Genomic DNA, 21,757 nt, shown 5'->3' with positions numbered 1-21,757 from the left:
TTTTGGCACAAGAGGTAGTAACAAATGTTGTAGAGCTACGCGAGATCTCCAATTTTGCTTAAAGTGCCAAAGTCTAATTCGGCCTGGTTGGAGAGATAAAAACTTCCAAAGTGGGGTGGCGCGGCGCCGTCCACCGGCTTCTGTTCGCGCGCCCGCTTGCCTGCGGCTGGCCTGCATGGCCACGGCATCATGCCACATCAGCACGATAAGCCAACGTGGAGAGGAATGGACCTAGGTGATACGGCGTACAAAGTTTATAAACCCAAAAAACCACTTTCGAAGTTGATGGATCTAACCGAAACTTCCTCATAAGTTAATGGACCTCTGGTGCATTTAACTCTAAATTTTATAGTTCCTGGTGGATACAATCGAGGTGTATACTGAATCTGCAACTGTTTTTTTTCTTACAACAAAGTGCATACTGATTCTGCAACCACTTTTTTTCCTATATTGTGCACTATTTGGAGTATGTGTTGTAGCATAGAATGATCAATGGCTTCTGCAGTCAGGAATAAAAGAACACCTTAATACTTGAATCTATTGGAAGAAACAGCAATGTACTGAATTTCTTGAAACATACGGGTAGGTGTTGGTTTTGTGCTAGGAATGCACTCTGAAAGTATTCCCACTACATCCACACACTGGAAATTTCTTTTGTTACTACAGTCTAGATTGAAGTGCCATATAAGTTTGAAGGTCAGTCATTTTGGACATGCGTATAGATTTCCATATTTTGTCTTCATGAGGTCGCTATTCATTTGCAAGCTTCCGAGACGAAGTTCCTATTTTTAATGCTCTCATATCTACTCAATTTTCCAAATTTGTCCCTGCCTCCAGTACTTTTTAGATACCTTGTGAGCATTATGCTAACGCTAACATGTAAAAAGGGTGCCGACATGGTTGGTGCAAACTTGAGGACAGTGGCCACCACATATATGTCAGCCTGGCATTTGAGTCAATAGTGGGCAGATTGGTTTTACGAGTTTTGGGTTTCTGGTGGTTCGCCCTCTATTGCTTTCCTTTCATTCTTCTACTTCTTCCCCATTTCATTAAGCAAATGCAGTTATTATTTTTTTGGTCGCATATGGACCGCTACAAGGCTTGAATATTCTGCTCTGGGTTGTCTGGTGCTAGTGGTTGGTAATCACTGCTTGATGAAATGGGAGATTGCTATTGCAGATACTACCATTGGTTACCTAAAACTAGACTCATGTTGCGATTTATGGTGTTCTCGCTCTTCTACTTTTCTTAACCTTACCTTAGTTACACTTAACCATGTGCCAATAATAAGCTCTATTTTGTACAACTGGAAAGAACCTAACGCCCTGTTCGTTTGGGCTTGTTTGGCTGATAAGTCATAGCTGAAAGTACTGTTGGCTGATTTTGTGTGTGAGAAAAATATTGTTCGTTGGCTGAAAAAGTACGGCTTATAAGCCAAACAAGCCCAAACGCACAGGTGACATGTGGGACACAGACTCTTGGAAATTCTTTGGCCGTGCCTTTGTAAAGAACGATCTTCGGAGTAGAGTCATCATTACTACACGCACTGAAGGTGTTGCATCTATAGCTGAAGAGAATAATACTGTAAGGCTTGGCTTCCTTTCAGTCGAGGAATCATGGAAGCTCTTTAACAGGAAGACATTCTCAAAGCTCACTGAGGCAATATGCCCTGAAAGTCTTATTCATTGGGCTAAAAAGATCCTCGAGAAATGCCAAGGCTTGCCTCTTGCTATTGTAGCTATCGGCAGCCTTCTATCTTACAGAGGCATGGAGGAACAGGAATGGAGATTATTCTATAACCAACTTAATTGGCAGTTAACACACAATCCAGAACTCATCTGGGTGTCGAGTGTTATAAATTTAAGCTTAAATGACCTTCCAGCACATTTAAGGAACTGTTTCCTGTACTGTGGGTTGTTTCCAGAAGATTACCGGATAAGACGGAAGTGGATAATCAGACTGTGGATAGCTGAAGGGTTTGTTGAGGATCGAGGAGCAGAAAAAACACCAGAGGAGGTGGCAGAGAACTACCTCAAGGAGCTTATTGGGCGGTCGCTAATTCAGGTCGTGGAGAGGAACGAGTTTGGAAGGCCGAAGAAACTGCAGGTGCATGATCTGGTGAGGGAGATTACTGTCAGCATGTCAAGAAAAGAGAGGTTTGCTCTCATATGTAATCATCCAGATGTGACGAACTTTGGTGATGCAGCACGCCGTGTGTCTGTGCATAGTGGAGGTCAAGTCTTTGAACCAGCGGGCTCAGCTTCTCAGCAACTGCGTTCTTTTTTGGCATGCCTTCTTTTTTACTATTCGATAAACACATCTCAGTTCCATGGATCCGCACTGCTTCATCGAGTTTCAGGTTGTTAAGGGTCCTATGCCTCAGGTACTCCTTGCTTGAGGTTGTTCCAAATTTTGTTGCTGGCCTATTTAACCTGTAGTCCTGTACTACCTTGATATGTCGCGCACAAAAGTGATGAAGATCCCAAGGTCGGTGGCAAAGCTCAAGAATCTACAAACCTTGCATTTGAGGTTTGCCCGTGTGGCGAGCTTGCCACATGAAGTAACAAAGCTCACAAGTCTCCGACATCTGTCTGTGAGCAATGATCTCTTTGCCACATCGATTTCTGGCGACATCTGTGGTCTCAAGTCTTTGCAGACGCTCAGAGAGATGAAGGCCAGCAGGTATCTAGTCCGTAATCTTGGACACTTGACACAACTAAGGAGCTTGGGTATTGCGGGGGTGTTGACAAGTTACAACGAAGACCTCTGGACATCCATCAGGAAGATGGCCACCCTGACCAAATTGGCTGTTGCAACCCATGACGACAACGAAGTCCTCAATTTGGAGAAGCTGAAGCCCCTTAGAAATCTGGAGAAACTCTACCTCACTGGTAAGCTGGCGGAAGGCAAGCTTCCCTCCGTTTGTGGTGGCTTTCGGAAGCTCATGCACTTTGTCGATGTGGTGGTTTGGGATAGCACAAGATCCTCTGAGCTTGTTGAAACAGATGCCGAACCTTGTTTATCTCAAACTTTACTGCGCGTACAATTGGGAGACGCTGTCTTTTTCTCGAATACGCAAAAGCTTTACGTATCATTGGATTAAGTAGAAGAGTTTAGACAAACATACAACGCGCTTGTATCGAACGTCGAAGCCTCGAAGGAGGTCAATCTAACACAACCATAGCTGGACCATCCTAGCAAGAGACCTCTAGATTCGATATTACATTAAAGGAAACAACCAATACCGACACAACGGTGCGACCTAGGAGGTGAACTTGCGTCCTCACGGCTGCCTGGACCGAACAGCCGGGAAGAGCTCGTCCAGCGCATCGGCTTCGGACGCAGTCAGATCACCGCCGAAGAGCTTGTCATAGGCCGCCAGCTCCGACACGGATGGCGTTGATGGACCATTGGTGAAGCCCATACACTGCATGATCAGCACCTCACCTCGCTTGGAAGCAGGTACTCGAGAGAGGGGCTGAGCCGCCAACCGCCTGCTCCGCCACGACACCACTGGCTTAGCAAGAGGCTGCTTTGGAGGCTTACGAATTAGTGGAGAGTCCCTCTTACGCGTCACTTCGTTGATGAAGCTATCGAGGCAGCGTTTGGCGGAGTCATCGTTGTCCTCGGTCGGGTGGGTATCCACCGGCGGTGAACTGGGAGGGCCAGCGTCCACCGTGAGGTTCGGTGAGTCCACGGCCCAGTGAATGGGGCGCGGAGCTGGTGTCCGCAACGCACAGGAGCCCACAGCTGCCGGGTCCTCATCCTCCAGCTAGGGGCCCGTCACTGCCAGGGCCTTATCTTGTAGTTGGGGGGCCACCGGAGGTGACAACTGGCGCTCAAGAGAAGGCCACGCAATGATCTGACTCCTGACGAGCGAGGCTACAAATTCCTCCAGCATCGGGTCCTCCGTGATGTCGCGACCATGCGTGGCGTCCGGGTACAACATCAGCATCAACGGGTCAGGCTGGACACTGCCCGTCTCGCTGGACAGCTCGACGTGCCTAGGCTAAGCTTCAGCAGCAACTGAGGTGAAGGCCGGAGCTGTCTGTGCAGCCCCTGCCGACCGCCCGTGACACCTCCGTTTTCGACGCCGCCTCCGCCTTCGGCGCCGGCGACCACCGGTGGCAGGAACTACGTTGGCCGACTTGACCCTACCTGAGTCTTGTGAGCCACCATGGTCCGCCGGCCCAGCGGAGCAGGGGGGTGCTGCGGCTGACGACCCATGGCTCTTGCATCGCCCGAGCTCCGAGAGCCCAAGCACCTTGGCTGCTTGCAGTCGCGCGCAATGTGTCGAAATCCCCTGCACCGCAAACATCGTTGGGGAAGCTTGCAGGTTGCCACCCGATGCGCGGAGGAGAGGCATTTGCGGAGAAGATCTGCCGGGATGCGCCTCGGTGATCGATGACTCACCGGCTAGCCTCCGCTTGCTGGCCCTCGTGGCTCAGCCGAGGCGGCCGCTAGTCGCGTCTCCTGCCGATGGAGGATCTCTCGTCAGTCCGCCACCCATCGGCGTTGGGGGCGGAGACCCGTCCGCGGCGCCCGAGGTGCTGGCGTGCCGGGATGCGGCCCTCCACTGGTCGAGCCGGCATGCCGTACAACAGCTGTGGGCGCGGCCGACTATGTTTTCCCCGCCTTCGCCCAGCATCCTGGTGACCCGCCGCCGCACCGCCATGGCCCGACGTCAGAGGTTGAGTGTGCGGCAGGGACATCACAGGCAGCGTCGACGTCCTCGGCGGCTACGGCTCCTGATGAACCGTGTCTAGGTAGGGGGGTCATGGAGGTGGTCTGCACCTCTTCTGCATCGGAGTCGTCGAGGAGGTCGTCGTCCGCCCAACGACGGGCCTTGGAGCGTCCCGCCGCGCTACTCCCAGTATGGAAGGGGGCATCTTGGGGGATAGGGTGGACGATGGGCTCAGGGCAAGGGCGAACAGGTGAACGAGGAAGGCGTCAAGGTCGGAGGCAGCGGATGACGACGACGCTGCCGCGGAGCCACGCCCGGAGGCCGCCTCCAGGCAGAGCGCCGCTGCCCCGGCCCCCGTGGCACGGGGCCCTGTGCCCATCGGCTGGGCGAGCGCAGCAGCAGGCCTAGTCGTCGCCTGGCTGTGCGGGGCTGCCTCTGCCGTAGCTTGCCCGCGAGCTGGTGACGTGGGTGGCGGTGGCTGCGCATCAGGCGCGCCAACGCCGACGACCGCGGTGCCCGACTCAAGCGACGGCGGCGGCGACGAGCTCGGACCGGGGCCGCCCATGGCAGCCAGCTTCTCGAGACCGACTTCCGCCGGCACCTTCTCCTCCGGCGACGTCATGGGCCGTGGCGGCGGCAGTGGCTGCTGCCGCGCGGCGGCCACTCCATCGCTGCAGCCATGGATCCGGCCGCCCGAGGCCCATCTGCACGGGAATCGGCTGCCTCCTCGGTCTGCGACGACGGTAGCGCCCCATCACCGGCTTCCGCGAGCTGGCGGTGGCGGCGGCGACGCTAGGCCCCAGCTGCGGAGGAGGGGGAGCGGGCGAGGTGGAAGGAGGGGGAGGGAGGGGTCCCGGCGCCGGCGCTGTCGAGGATGGGGAGCATGGCGTGGAAATGGTGGCTCCCGGCAATGGGGGAGGAGGGGGTGGGGGATGAGGGGGGGAGGGGGAAGGCCGCCGGCGCCGGGTGCGGTGGTGAGGGCGGCGGCGCCGCAAGCTAGGGTTGGGGTGGTGGTCGGGCCATCGCCCTCCGCCATGGGGAGACGCTGTCATTTTGCTCTGGATGGTTCCCAAGACTGACACATCTCTACCTGGGAAAGCTGGACAATTTGGAGTCAATTGAGATCGAGGATGACACAATGAAGAACCTCACCTATTTAGAGCTTCATGATCTGTGGAATTTTAGAGACATTCCAAAAGGCCTTGCATCCCTCAGGTCGCTCAAACACCTGTATGCTCGAAATATGCCAGAAGACTTCGTGAAGAGACTGGAAGGAGATGGCCGGAGCTTCGTTCAGCACGTCCCAAACATTGAATGTGTCTAATAATAGCTTAAGTAATCATGTGATACTCCTATATTATGGAACCAAGATTGCATTGTGTGCACTTATACTACTGTCTACTTGACAAGTGGATCGTCTTGGTAGTTTGCGTTTGGATTCATTGTAATAAGTGAAGATGACACTGTAGCACTGGAATGTTTTAAGACATAAACTGTATTTAATCAAATTGATAGCATTTATGTTTGAACGCACCAGCACCCTACGTGACTGGAACGAGAGATTTTGATATTTGACATTAAAATTTGCAAGCCTTTCACGATTTGACACACTCGTATCACATTGACATGTGGAGTCAACCTAAGTCATTGACATGTGGGTTAGGATGTCAAATCTTGAAAGGGTCACGAATTGGATGTCAATTTTAGAAATCATCGCAGAATCTATAATTTTCTTAATGGCCAACAATATTTAGGGGCCAAAATAGAACCAAGAGGAAAACCTAGGAGGGGATGTTTTTTCCCGTACTTTTCCTATGAAATCAGCTATGCAGGAATGTTTTGTTTAAATTTTTCGATGTTGATTCTATGAGCCAAAGAGTGCAATGGTGTGGAATCTTACAGGAAAGGAAATCCTCCATTTTATCTATGAAATTCTTTTAAACCAAAGGAGGCCTTAGATTTTAACAATGGTTTTTTTTTTGTTAGAATTGAGATCCTATGTAGTAATATCCTACCGGTACGTGATGGTATCATATGAAACTCTCGCTTAGAATCAAGATACTACTAAATTGAGGATACAATGGCAGCAACTAAGCAGCTGTTTTTTTATTAAAAAAAAATCCACGGTCTTCTAATTATTCTACTAGTAACCCCTTAGGCCATACCCTTTGTTTATTTTGAAGACAAAATCGAAGGAGAACTCTGTATAAGACATTATATATATGCTAATATGCATGAGAGAGTAAAAACGCATTGCTAATACCACCACGACACGACAACACCAAAGCGCACGACAAGAAGATCGATCACAAGGTCAAGCTACATACAGTACACTCAGTGGCGGATCCAAAGGGGGGGGGGGGGGCTGGGGGGCTCCAGCCCCCCCTAATTTCTTGATTTCAATGCTAATTACTGTAGCAAAAACTTGATTTCACCGTTAAATCTTCGTGCAAATCAACATCTCTGTTGTTTTAGCCCCCCCTTATCCCGCATCCCACATCCGCCACTGAGTACACTGATACACACATCTCTGTTTGACGCGGAGTCGTGGACACAGGAAACCTGACAGACGGACAGAGTGATAGTTACCCAAAAGAAAAATGTACACATGCACGGATCGGACCAGAGCACTGTGCACTCTGCATGCATGCGGTTTCTGATCAACGTGAGGACACGACGACGACGACACGACTATGTGCAAGTGCAACAGCACTAGTTAACTTACTGACTGCGGCTCATGATCTTGTGACCTCCTCCGACTCGGACGGCGGAGGGTGGCGAGGAGAGATGGCGACCACGACGGCGGCCTCCTCCTCCTCCACCGACGGCGAGCTGGGTTCCCACGTCCTCCTCGCCGTCGCGAAGCCCCTGAGCCCCGTCGGCAGCTGGGGCACCGGACTACTACAGTATCTCCGCCGCCTCACCTTCCGCTTCTTCTCGTTCCCCTTCGTCGTCGCCCTTGCATATTGTCCTTCTTCCTCTCGGCCGGCTCGTAGTCGTCCTTGCTGGGCTCCACGTCGAGCCCCAGTTCCACGAGCTTCCTGAAGCGGCACTCCGACCACCGGTCCTGGCTAATCATCCAAATTACCCAACAGGCTGTGATCATAAAAAATAGTACTATTTCTAATCATCCAAATTACGCAACAGGCTGTGATCATAATTTCTCTGAAAATCGAGTTGCCAAAGTTTGTTCTAGCCTCAATTATCATGTCTAAAGGTTGCAGGTTAAGGTTTCATGTATATGGAGAGTGTTCCAGCAATCCTGGCTAAATGAACATTCAAAGAAGAGACTGTTGCAAAGAACGCAGCTGTAATCATCCAAGTCTTTGTTCTTTCTTCTAAGCAGGTTCCTGGTGTTAAGCCTGTCTCTAAGCAAAAGCCAGAGGAACTTATGCTTGACCAGGTTGCTCGAAGACCATAGCCAAGTAAAGAGAGGGGAGGCTTCCACAGTTCCCAGCAATTGTGAATATCCTTTCCTAGTGTTGAAAAGTGTTGGGGCCCAGATATAATGCCAGATGGCCCAGATGTCATGGAGCTCAATATTCATCTCTCTTTCCTGCATAAGAAGATGCAACTCTGCTAGTTGATTTGCTGCCTGGCTGGACATTGGTAAACTGAAGATGCTGCTGATGTTCTGATCTAGGTTGAACCTAATTGGAACACTTAGGCTTCTTGGTGAAGGAGGAGAGCTGAGGGAATCTGTTCTTCAGTGGATTGCCAGACCATTGATCAAGCCAAATCATTACAGTGTCCCCTTTGTTTGGAAGGCATTCTGAGAAGTTTTTGAATTTTCAGCTTCATTGTTTCTAAAACTCGGTGCTTTGCGTGGCACCCAAATAAAGCAGAAACTACTAGTTGCAGACCTTGATGTGATGGGTGAGGGCTTGGGGCAGACAAACACCCGACAGGTTTGTGGTTCACAACGAATTTAGTAAGTTATAGTGAGCATGGGAGCCATGCTTTTGCTCTTTAACCTTTGCCTTTGGAAAAAATCATATGATGGAATCCAGCATGCTGAAGATGCAAGCAAAGAATCATCTGTTATATGGATGAACACAAAATATAAGTCCTACACTGCATGCATATCATATTTGTGTTAAAAAAGAGAGAGCAAAGGTTGGTTCATCTGGACCACCGGCCCTTTACTGTGCAAGCATACATCTTTCACAAGGCTGGTAGCGCACCTCTATCTCCTTGACACGCACAACAGAAACTCTATCTCCTTGACACGCACAACAGAGACACGCCCATTCATCACTCTGTTGTTTCAGTCTATTAGGCCGGTTCATTCAATCTGCGAATTTTCCTACGTACTGGGCCAGTGGACCCTGCCAACAATCTAATTAAGGGGATCAAACTAAGGTATGTCACTACATGACTACTCCCTTCACACGCAGATGTCCATCTCAAAGGTGTATACATAAAATACATGGTTGGAGCATGTGCAGAATGCATGGGAATCAAGTTTTTTTCTTTTGAACATTAAATACAGCAGGGGAGGCCCCCATTGCAGAGATTTTTATTAAAAGAGGCAAAAAAAAAAAAAACTGCACAAACCAGTCTGGCAAGATGCCAAACAGCGGAAGCAGGCCTGAAAAGGCCAAAATTTTTCAGTAGCTACATACCCGAACAGATAGCACACAATTTTTTATGCTTATATGCATGTGATGGTACTTTGTGCAGAATAATGTACTTGCTAGCTAATTGTTTTTGACTCGTTTCATGCATCTTGATCTAAAAAAAGACCTCGTCTCATGCTTGTGTGTTGATCTGTCCAGGCAAGAGTTTAATCAATGGGTTAGATTTGTAATCCGAACGGAACCCACATCTGCTGCAGCCTGGCGAGATTATCACTGCATGGCTCTTCTTCCATGCTTCCAAATGAGATGAATGAATGTGTTTGCAGTATCACTGCTCAAGATCTATATAGCTAATAGCAACATATATACTGCTGACAAGTCAACCGACCGGAGCTACTTACCAGCCTGCTGTGGGTTAATTCAATCCAATCCTGCCCATCATGCGCACTAAGGTAATTGATTTTATTTCGTCGCAAAAAAAGGTAATTGATTTTATTTACAAAAGTAATAGTGGCATCTGAACTATGCATATGAAAATTACAGTACATAATTAGACTAGTTGACCAAATTAAACAAAGCATGATCTATCACATTCCTCCCCAGTGGACTGATGTATGTACATGTGCATGCAGGTTATCAAAGCAGACAGCATCGACGCAGCAGTTGAGCAAATTCTTGATGAGCTCAAGGAAGACAACACTGCTCGAAGCATCAGCAGCAGAAACAACAGTGTCATCTACTTCGATGGCTGGGACGGGCTGGGGGCATCCACCGTTCTCCGAGCCGTGTCCCAGCGCCTGGCCGTGGCTTCAGAGGCCCCGGTTGGACTCAAGTTTGATCAGATCATCCACGTCGACTGCTCCAAGTGGGAGGGCAGGAGAGTGCTTCAGCGGGCTGTCACGGAGCAGCTGGAGCTCCCTGCCCCGCTGATGGACATGTTGGACAAGCAAGATGAGGAGGACGAGTTCAACGGGGTCAGCCTGGAATCCCGCCTCGAGATACCACAAGTTCTCAGGGGGATGCATCGACGCATACAGGACCTGAACCGTAGGTTCTTGGTGATTTTCCACAACGGAAGCAATGAGGAGATTGATCTAGCCAGCTTCGGCTTCCCTCTGTCCCAATACTTAGACAACAAGGTGCTGTGGACGTTCCAAGGGAGGTTCCGGCTCTACCCCAAGAACAAAGTTGTCGGTGCCATGAAGAGCACAGCAGGGGCATCCAAGACTGATGTTTTTCTCTCGGCCCGCCACAGCCTTGGGGGGAGAGAGCTACATGAGCTCCGCACCATCCTTGTGCACCAGGAGGCTTCAGAAGTCACTGCACAAAGTGAGATCACGATCAATACTAGCAATGGGCCTGCACAAGTCGGCGAGCACTTCCTCTTGCACATGCTGAAGCTATGCTGCATGAGCCATAACTTATTGATGGACTATGATTTGGCCACCCATGCCTGCAACTACTGGATATGTGATGGCATCATACAGCAGCAAGGAGATGGAGATGATATCAGCACCGATGGTGGTGGTGATGAAGGATTATGGAGAGCAGCTGCTGCTCTGCAGCGTGAGATGCGATTAGATGTGGACCACTACCAATATGAACACAAATATTTTCCCTCTCAGCTGGCACCGTATGGAATGTGCACGATGCCAAACAGCACTGCACCCTACGGATTTCTGGCGATCCCGGCAGGAGCCATCCCCAATTCAGACATGTTCCAAGATTTCAACAAGCTACGTGTGCTGAAGCTCTCACGCCGCACATTCAGCTTCTCATCTCCTCCATTCATCTACTGCCACAACCTCAAGTTTCTATGGCTCGACCACTGCCAAGACCAAGATAACCACAGTAGCATAGATGGTGGTTTCCCTCAAGAAGAACAGGAGGACAAGATCACAGCTGATGGAGCAGGGACAGAGGATGACTTTCAGCGTTGCTTCCAGAGGTTATGGGTGCTTGATGTGCGCTACACACGCTGTGATCAGATCTTGTCCGCACGGATGCTGGATTTCATGACTCAGCTTAGGGAGCTGAATGTGATGGGAGCCCAGGATTGGGACATATGCCAGCTGCAGGGGCGGCTGCCTAACATCCGCAAGCTTCGAGTCACCAAGTCAACACTCAACTCCTCGGAACATAACTTGTTCTTGGGGATGAGCAAGATGGAGCTTCTTGACCTTTCTGGAAACCGTAGCTCACAGGAGGGTGTGACAAAATTATCTGGGATATGTACCAGCAGCAACCAACTTGAGACTCTGATGATTATTGATAATGGGTGGGCCGGGATACAAAAGTTGTCCTTCACGGGATGTGCTAAATTGAGGAATGTATTGCTGAGCGGATTGTTTGAGGACCTCCACATCCTAGACTTGTATGGCACAGCAGTCCAAACACTAGACCTCCGTGCCATGACAGCCCATAACATAGATGAGCTCTTCCTGGAAAATTGTGAGGAGCTTTGTGCAATCCTGTGGCCACCAAAAGACAAATGGACAAGTTCCTTGTGGAAGCTGCACATTGACACCAGAGAGTCAGCTGCATGGTTGGTGGTACCCTGGGAAGAAAAGTCCACAGAGGGTCACACTACCCCCACCGCCACGAGAACATCAGCAGGGTCATTATCTGTGGTCCATGGCGGTAAGGTACCCTCTGAATTTGATTGGCGTATCATGGTAAGAGATGCAAGGCTCCTCAGGTCACTTGTGCCCTTGATAGAGTATTTCAAGTATCCCAAAGTGGCACATGTTGAGGTTTCCTCTCCTGCTCTTGATTTTGGTTCTGGCAAAGACAGTGAAGCAGTCAGTAGTGGTATCAAGCAGCAGCAGCATGTGCTAGCAAGTGTGGAGCAGCCTGAACATACTAGTTGGATATATGAAGATGTTGCAGTCACTTTTAACAAAGACCATGAGTCGTTTCTGCAGGGGGAAAGCGAAGAAGGGGATGGTGATGCCCCAACACTGGCACGAGTATGGCCTTGCCCACGGATTCCTCACTTGGATGACTTGACCTGCTACATGCACATACAAGACCACCACCATGCGTGGAGGACCAAATCAGTGCAGGAGGGCGTACCCAGTGCAGAGAGCTCCCGCCCTTCTAAATCAGTGCAAGAGGGTGAAGAAGAAACTATACCTGGTATTATCTCTGATATTGCTGGGATCTTGCACGTGCATGATAGCTCATCCATCACTAGCATCCCATGCCCTTCCCCTAAATTGGTGTCAAGTAGCATCCCATGGCTTTCAATGCCTTCAACATGGGGCCTTCTAAATTGGTGTCGAGTCGAGCGTTGCCCCAATCTGGAATGTGTATTTACCACCCCCGAATCAGATCAGAGAAGCGCATATGATTATGATGATCCCGAATCAGATCAGAGAAGAGCATATGATTATGATGAGATCCACTTTGAACACCTGAGGACATTCTGGGCGTCACGCCTCCTTAAAGCACAATGCATATGGGAATGGGTGACACAGGTCCTTGAATTACATGCACTTTATTTTTATGACACATCACCATCGGATAGTTTGTCATTTCAGCATTTGACATCGTTGCACCTGGAGTTGTGCCCGCGGCTGATATATGTACTAGCCACCAAGTTCACGTCAGCGTACGGCAAACAAACAGACTTGTACAACTACACTTGTGGGCTAGACAACTTGCAGACTCTCGAGATCGTGTGGTGTGGTGCTCTCACGGAGATCTTCTCCTTGTATGTGAATGCCCCCCAGAGGATGCCGATTTCGGTGACATTCAACAGCCTAAAGCGCATCCACCTACATGAGCTGCCCATGCTACAGGGCATCTGCGGGCCTTGGGACGTGTATGCGCCCCGTCTGGAGACAGTCAAGGTCAGGGGCTGCTGGAGTCTTAGGAGCCTGCCGTTTCTCAGGTACAGGCACGGGCTCATGCATGGGGGCTTGGGTGAGTATGACCACCAACCCAAGGTGCACTGCGACTGCGAGAAAGAATGGTGGGACCAGCTGGAGTGGAAAGGGCACGACCACCGTTCCTGTTACGAGCCGACCCACCCGCGGCATTACAAGAAGACCTTGCTCAGGGGCTCCGTGCTCATATGAGGTATGTATTAATTAACGTGGGTATGTGCTCACTGTAGTTTCTAGTACGTATTTCTGCTATGTGTAAATAAATGAACGGACAATGAATAAAATGAACCTCTCTTCTCATCTTTCCTTTCCTGCAGCTAGGTAATGTAAGCAAGGCCTACTACTCTGCTTGATCCTGCGTCGTCTCTCTTCTCTACACAGACCGTGATACTACTCTGCTCTGGTCTCCCCTGCTGTCATTCCTCCCCTGCTTTTGGTCAGTTGATCTTTGGAAGTACGGATGCATGCCTATATATGCTTGTCATTATGGCCTGCATCTTGTCTAGATCAACCTGCATTGGATTGCTTCTTTTTGGTTTGTGAGTGAGTGCTGTTATAGAGTCGTGACATCTTATTGTCTGAGATGTAAGATGGTGTGATACAGATGGACCTCTACTCTACTCTGAACAGTAGAGAAACAAATAAGGGCGAGACAGAGACTGGCTGCTGCTGCTGCCTGCTGTGCTCCCGTCGTGTGTGGTACTGTGGTGTGGACTTGTTGTGTGGTGTGCTGCTGTGGCTTGTGATCCACTTGCCAGATTGTTCAAGTTTGCTCTCATGATTATTGCTTTGGTGTGGTTATTGTAAAACTAAACATGGATGATTCAATAAATGATTATGCTTGTGTGCTTGCTGGTTTGTATTGTATGCAGCACAACTGCAACATGCGTGATTGCATCTCTTATAGAAAGTAAAATGGGTTTTGTTGATTGTGTTTTTCATATTCTTACCTCACCGTTCCAGAAGTAAAATGGGGCTAGTATCACGAAATGACCCTTGCCATACCATGCAGTTTGTTTGTTGAGAGAGTCTATGTGCATACACTTCCTATAGAGAAGAGAGTGTTTTAGCTAGCTTACACAAGATGGTTTTTGCAAGGTTCGTTGGGATGGGGGCAGTTTTCCTCATGTTTCTCAAGTTCAGGATCTTAGAAATCCATAATGATATGATCTACTAGAGGATCATGATTTGTCCCGAAGGCATCCATCCGCTGTACTATTTATTGTTTGGTGAGTTTTCCTCGTATGGTTTTTTTAACAAGGCAACAATGATGAATTGATGATTGTGTGCATAATCTCATGATAGTAAAATCCCTACTCACAAGATGCTGCTATGCTCCCCCGCAACTGTAACATACTAATTATATCGTACCGTCGCGGGTAGGTTGGAGGAGGATAACGTCGCCGGTGCTGTGGGTAGACGAGGGCGTCGCCACCAGTGCCGTGAAAGAGGGCGCCGCTGCGGGATGGTGGAGGCCTGCGCCGCCGCCAGTGCCCTGGGCACCTTCCACGGGTCAGGACACCCGTGCCGCCGCCGGGGCCGCCGTGCCCGCGCATCTAGCCGCGCTGCGGCCGGGGGCAAAGCGTATGGACGTGTCGCCGGCGAGGGCGAGAGCCGCCGCGACGCTGCCCGTGGGGAAGGAGGAGCCGCGGCTGCCGGTGGGGAAGGAGGAGCCGTGACCGCCAGTTGTGAAGGAGGAGTAGAGTGGCTGTCACCGGTGGGGAAGGAGTAGCCGCTGCCACCGACTGCTATGCGTGAGATCCGGATGGGAGGAAATGAATGGGAGGACAAAATGCAAAAAAAAAAAAAAAAAAAAAAAAAGTGTGGAGCTATTTATATATAAAACAAATGAAACCAGGACTTTTACATTTACGATATATAAGACCATCTAAAAAATTCTCTCCTAAAATCGTTGAGATTTCCGAATCGCCAAACATAATTTAGAGTAGAAAAGAAGGGCTCCTCCAACAGTTTCTAAAAAGTAACTCCCAAAATATCAAAAATTAGACACGAATGAAACTTTTCAAGCATACAGTGGCAATTTCGTAGATATCATCATCTTTTTCCTAAGAACAAGCTACAGAAAAGCTTTCTGAGTGTGTTGCTGCGGTTCGAGCTGGCGGTGGTAGTGGTGGTCGTGGGGGAAGGCCGGCGTGGGGTTGGCCTTATTGCGGTTGGCGGACACACACGGCTGGCCGACGATGACTAGCGGCGCGGTCTCGAACTGGATCCGAGACCCGACGGTTTTTTAACACCCTAGGTGTTAAGCATGTATTTGCCATAGACATTGCATGAGCACAAGCATCATTGATCATTCACGAGCATAAACATCTTCAAATTTATCTCTATGTTTGTTTATATCACATGTGTTTGTCACTAAATGCTTTTCATATGATAAGGTTTACATATAACCAATGTATAAAATATTTGTGGGACCATAGGAGTACTTTTAACATGCTTAGAATGTCATATGGAATAACTTTTATATTCATGGCTCGGACCAATTTGGTATCTAAGTCATGGTTATAGTGTAGGCTTTTATTTTCAAGTTGTGTGATTGACCTAAGTTAAACTATAGCATAGAGTGTTTGCATGGTAGTGCACCCTTAAGCAAAGTTGTAGTACTTAACTAGAGCAATAACTTTTATTTTTGGGTCAAGACCTAATTCGGTGCATAGCATGGTAAAAAATAGTCCACAGGTAGCAATAGCATTACTGTTTTTTACTTTGAAATTTTTTCTGAGTCTAAGATCACATTACAGTTTCAAGTGCTGCACTTTGGGATGATATAACTCGTGAACCATTAGGATTTAGGCCAAAGTCCTTTTAGCAATATTGTAGATCATATGTAGCTCTACAACTTTTGTTAATAGAGCTTTTGCTAAGAACGAACGGATTTGGAGTTAGACGATCGCTAAGTTGCTTCGTCAGGCGCTGTCATCGGCTCTCATGGTCGCGTCCACGCACGCGTCGGTGGCCGACCGGCCACAGGGCACGCGCGCCACGTGGTGGTCGTACGTCGGCGTTGGCCAGTCGGTCGGGCCACAGCGTGGTGAAGAGTGAGGCGACACCGTGCTCAATCCATTCCTCGCTCTCTCGCTATCGCTCGCCTTCCCTCTCGCCCGCCAAGCAGCAGCGCCACCATCACCATCGTCGCCGAGTGTTTCACCGCGCTCGCTCGCTGCCATCAACGCACCATTTTCTAATCGATCACGCCAACAGCTCCGCCTTGTTCCGTGCTTTAACCTCCACCCCTTTGCCAAGCACTTCGAGTCTAGGTAGGGGCGCATTTTGTCATTTCTGCCATCGGTGTTCTCGCCGGAGCGCCGTCGAGCTCCATGCTCGTCGTGGCCAGCCACAATCCGGGCACCTTCGCTCTCTATCTCCCTCGTCTGATCTTCGTCGTAGGTCCTCGCATCTTAATCCATTGTCCAGTTTGACGCTACCGCTTGGTTGCGTCGGAACGCGTCGCCGCTCTACGCGCGGCCGCCATGGCTGCCGTAGCACTCGAGCTCGTCGTTGCTGAGCTGGTCCATCATCTCCCTCTTCTCTCGTGCGTCTTAGGTTGCGTGACCCTAGACCTTGCGTATGGCATGATGGAGACCTGCCTTTCGTCGTCGTCTAGCCAAAATGGTGGGAGCACCACTGTGCTCCGTGCGCCGCCGCCGCAGCATGCATGCGGTCAGAGCTCACCGCCGCCTCACCGGAGCCCTAACCACCTTAGATAGCTTTGTTAGGATTCTGTGTAGCCGTAGCGTACCTCACCGGAGCACACGATGGCCGGAGAACGCCGGCGTACCGCTGCGCTACCTTCGTCGTTCGCCATTGTCGCCAGCGAGCTGTCTCCGGTGAACCCTAGGTCGCGTAGTCACCACCTATCGATGCGGCTCGATGTGGGGAACACGTTGGTGTTACCGTCGTCGCCGGTGATCTCGCTGCCAGCGAGATATCGCTGGCCGAAGCACCTCCTCTGCTCTGGAGTCGCTGACGTGTGGGTCCTACTGACCCGCGGGCCCCATCTGTCAGTCTGTGTATTATTTGATTTTCTGATTTGTTTTCACAGATTTGAATGCTTGTTTCAAAAATTCATATCTCAAGTTTGTAGTGTCTAATTTTGGTGAACCAAATTTTGTTAGATTCCTTTTAAAGTGTAGTATTTTATAAAAATATGAAATGCACTATTTCTAATATTTTCTAGAAGAATTAAATGGAGCTAAATAAGTGCTTTTAAATTGTTTGTAATCTTGTAAAATACATAACTTGAGCTAGGGAAGTGATAAAATTGTGATTCCAATTTTGTTAATCTTGTGTTGACATGATATAGCTAGGAAAAATACTAAACTTCCATTAAAATTGATTGGAGTAAGGTCTTTCTATTTATCTTTTAATAAATGGTGTTTTCTGAGAAAATTCATAAGGATAGAAATAAGTAACATATTGTCATGCAAATTTTTATGCAGTGTTATGGTACTATGACGAAGCTAAGAAAAATATAAAATCTATTGTTTGACACTTTTCTATAGAGATAACTATTTTCATTAAAATAAACCTTGCTAGCTTGTCATTTTTTAGAGGATGCTATACTTGTTCAAATGGTATGAAATTTATACAGTAGCCTATTGGGAGCACTTGGAAGCTACTGTAATTTTCTAAGAATTTATTGTGCACATTTGTATATATTTGTTATTTCACCTAATTATCTAATTAAATTAATAAAGGTATTTAAATAAATAAATTGGGCTTGACCATTATATTTTCTAGAGTGTATTTGATATTCCTGAATTGTTGGTACCAATGGTGTTGCTCAATTTGAGATTTTTATATGCTGTAAAAATATTATTGCTCTATAATTAAATTTTAGCGGTGTTTCTGGACATATTCTGTTGTTGGGTATTTTGCATAGTTAAAATAAAGTTTACTGTAAAAATGGTTATTAGCAAAGTTGTAGGGAACTTCTTCATATACCTTGTGTGAAAATTTTAGGGCCAAAGGACAAATGTTTAGGAGTTATAGTTGTTTGAAGTTGGTCTCCCGAAATGCTTGTTCTCTAGAAATTCTGAATAGAGCTGGAATGATTACCTATTTTGGTTAGGATAGATTTTGAATTATCTTTTGGTGATTAAATAAGAGTTATAGCTAATTTTATAAGCGTTTCAGAAAGTCTAAGATCATAATATTTGAATAGGTAGAACTACAGTTATGATTTAAACTTATAACTGCTATGTGTAGATCAGAAATTATCCTGTGAAGAATATTGAAAATGGATAGAGAAGAGTTATGCACCTACTCAGTAAACAAGAAATTAATGGTGTTCTCATTTAAGTAACTTAACATCATTATCACATCATTATGTACATTCCCATGTCATATCATCTATGATCCTTCTTATGCATTCATGGAACTTACTTATGCATATGCATACAATAGGTGCAGCCGAGGAGATCACGTTGGTGGAACTTGAAGCCGATCCACAAGAGGAGAACCAAGAGGTGCACCACTAGGAGATTCTCAAAGAAGGAGAGCCTGAAGATGATCATCTTCTCGAGTGCCCAGATCATCAGCCTGCCACATTCGTGAAAGGCAAGCCTCGGAGCATTATAAGTCTCCCTATTTTATTAATGTCACCTAAGTTACTCATATTGATGCATTACGTGATAGGAGTTGTTTGGGAACACTTGTTGTATATTACCTTTCCTTGTCCAGAAATATCTACCGTAAATCCTATTTAAGTCTAGCAACGCTCCTTATGCTTAGCTATACTTAGACCGGTAGAAGTCAGGTGATTTCCTGTCACCTGTGAGCCATAGGGGATAACTTAATTACGGTTGGCTATATTGTGTTATCGTGGAACATGTTATCGTGGAACATAACTTGGTGTTATTGATTAATTGGAGACCGGGCAGAGTCTTATGTTGGTGGTGATCATAGTGATTTCGTCTGTGTCGTTTAAGGACCGGTCGTTGGAGGTCATCTTGTCATGTTAAACGCATGCCTCTCACATAGTTGGCCAGATAAAGTCATTCCGACCACGAAGCCGGGTAGCTCAATTCAGGCCGAGACTCGATAAGTGAAAGTGGACACCCTAGAGGCAGTAAGGATGTGCGGAGAGCCAATGGCGTGAACCCAAGGGCAGGTTAGAGTGCCGAGCTTCCTAACAGATTGGTAGTATCTCTGAGGGTGCGGTGCTAATTGGACCTATGATTTGGACCTGAATTGTACCAAAGGTAACTCGAGGTGGCCCCTGATCAGGTTGCCTGGGTGTGTGTTAGGAATATTTCTCCAGCTGGGTAGGAATCGATTCGAATCATTGTCTCTCCCGGATAGTGAGAACTTGACAAGAGTACGCTTCATCGTAGTAATTGATGGAAGTGTTGGTTATGAGATTATGAAAGAGCTCAACTTGATATGGTTATTATTGTATTGACTTAATGGTACCAACATGTTTAACATATGATAGTTGCTAATCTAGTATGAGATAGGATTAATAACTGGTGATTTACAGTTTAAAGGATATTGGACAACTAATGCTTTTTATGCAAATAATGTCAACCTGCTCTACTTATAAAACCTTGCATACTTCTTGGTGTCTTAGCATTTTAGTTGATAACGGGTAAGTCTAGCTGAGTACCTTCTTGTACTCAGGGTTTTATTCTCATTGTTGCAGATAATGTTATGTACCACGGCTACTGCAAGCACTGCTTTGTTCCTGTAGTGGATGAGGAATAGGACCATGGACAATGGTCACTCTTTTATATCATCCCACCCTTGTGCTTTTGTTGGAGATGACTATGAAAACCGGCTATGTATCTAAACTACTGTTGATGTCGTTCTGAACTATGTTGTTTCCACTACTGTTAAACCGATGTTGTAATAACTATGTTGGAACTCCGATGTATGATAACTATTTGTGAACTTGTTGTAACATGTGGCTTATATGTTGAATCATGTACGATCTTGGCTTGTATGTTGGTTGATTCGAGATCCTTCGTGATACTCGACGGGCTATCAGATTTATATGGGCTCAAGTGTGATGGTTTGACTGCCTCGGTGGTTGCTATTGTACTTGTGCTCTTATAAATTAAGCGGTTCTGTTACAACTTTGCTTCTCCCGATGGCTTTGTGACGCGTGCAATCGGTGACGGCGGCATGGCAGCATCAATGGCGCGTCGCGGCGCCACCCAATGGCTCATGGGAGATAATGACACGGCGCGGGATAGTCAGCTTCTCCCGGGCACGCGACTATTGCCAGAGTCGACCAGGTCTGGCGACGCGCGAAGTGGCTCCTTGTCCGGGGACATGATGCGCGGGAGACGGAGCAGCGTGGGTAGTGAGGGGATACGCGCGACTCCACTGCGCGGATTTATCCACGCGTTGGTTTATTTTTTCCAAGTGCCAAAAGATTGGGAGACATGTTTTTTCAATCGTACAAAAAATTAAAGGATTGGGAAAGTTTTTCGAGAACTCTCGGAGATGCTCTATATTACGGTTGCGGGGAGCATAGCAGCAGGTTATGAGGTAGGGATTTTACTATCGTGAGATTGTATAATGGTTATGGGATAACAAGTGGTCCGTGGGGGTGTTGAATTTATTTAACACCTTCCATGCTTGGTATATATGTATGTCATGTATAATGAGACAGTAAGAACGCATTGCCAACCCAATGGCTCATGGGAGATGATGACGCGGCGCGGGATAGTCAGCTTCTCCCGGGCATGCGAGTATTGCCAGAGTCGACCAGGTCTGGCGACGCGTGGAGTGGCTGCTTGTCCGGGGACATGATGCGCGGGAGACGGAGCAGCGTGGGTAGTGAGGGGATACGCGCAACTCCACGGCGAGGATTTATCCACGTGTTGGGTCATTTTTTTCAAGTGCCAAAAGATTGGGAGACATGTTTTTTTAATCTTGCCAAAAATTTAAGGATTGGGAAAGCCTTTCGAGAACTCTCGGAGATGCTCTATATTACGGTTGCGGGGAGCATAGCAGCATGTTATGAGGTAGGGATTTTACTATCGTGAGATTGTATAATGGTTATGGGATAACAAGCGGTCCGTGGGGGTGTTGAATTTGTTTAACACCTTGCGTGCTGGTATATATGTATGTCATGTATAATGAGACAGTAAAAACGCATTGCCAACCCAATGGCTCATGGGAGATGATGACGCGGCGCGGGATAGTCAGCTTTTCCTGGGCACGCGACTATTGCCAGAGTTGACCAGGTCCGGCGACGCGCGGAGTGGCTCCTTGTCCGGGGACATGATGCGTGGGAGACGGAGCAGCGTGGGTAGTGAGGGGATACGCGCGACTCCACTGCGTGGATTTATCCACGCGTTGGGTCATTTTTTTCAAGTGTCAAAAGATTAGGAGATATGTTTTTTCAATCTTGCCAAAAATTAAAAGATTGGGAAAGTCTTTTGAGAACTCTCGGAGATGTTCTATATTACGGTTGCGGGGAGGATAGCAGCAGGTTATGATGTAGGGATTTTACTATCGTGAGATTGTATAATGGTTATGGTCCGAGGGGGTGTTGAATTTATTTAACACCTTGCGTGCTTGGTATATATGTATGTCATGTATAATGAGACAGTAAGAAGGCATTGCCAACC

The 21,757-nt window shown here is 47.9% G+C and overlaps 1 protein-coding gene and 1 pseudogene across 1 annotated transcript; both read left to right on the top strand.

The window, feature by feature from the left end:
- Positions 1 to 1,461: 1,461 nt before the first annotated feature.
- Positions 1,462 to 6,008, top strand: LOC136515128 (disease resistance protein RPM1-like; annotated as a pseudogene).
- Positions 6,009 to 9,698: 3,690 nt separating this feature from the next.
- LOC136518188 (uncharacterized) lies at positions 9,699 to 13,853 on the top strand. Its single transcript, XM_066511848.1, has one exon. The coding sequence runs from the start codon at positions 9,879 to 9,881 to the stop codon at positions 13,344 to 13,346; it is 3,468 nt and encodes a 1,155-aa protein (XP_066367945.1). The 5' UTR covers positions 9,699 to 9,878; the 3' UTR covers positions 13,347 to 13,853.
- Positions 13,854 to 21,757: the final 7,904 nt, after the last annotated feature.

This window comes from Miscanthus floridulus, chromosome 17 (genome assembly GCF_019320115.1).
Source record: "Miscanthus floridulus cultivar M001 chromosome 17, ASM1932011v1, whole genome shotgun sequence".
Taxonomy (NCBI): Eukaryota; Viridiplantae; Streptophyta; class Magnoliopsida; order Poales; family Poaceae; genus Miscanthus; species Miscanthus floridulus.
Note: the sequence above shows the minus strand (reverse complement) of the source record. Positions and strands in the feature narration are given on the sequence as shown.

What these genes read in the sequence shown, in the direction of transcription:
- LOC136518188 (XM_066511848.1), top strand. Translation starts at nt 9,879, where the DNA reads ATGTACATGTGCATGCAGGTTATCAAAGCAGACAGCATCGACGCAGCA.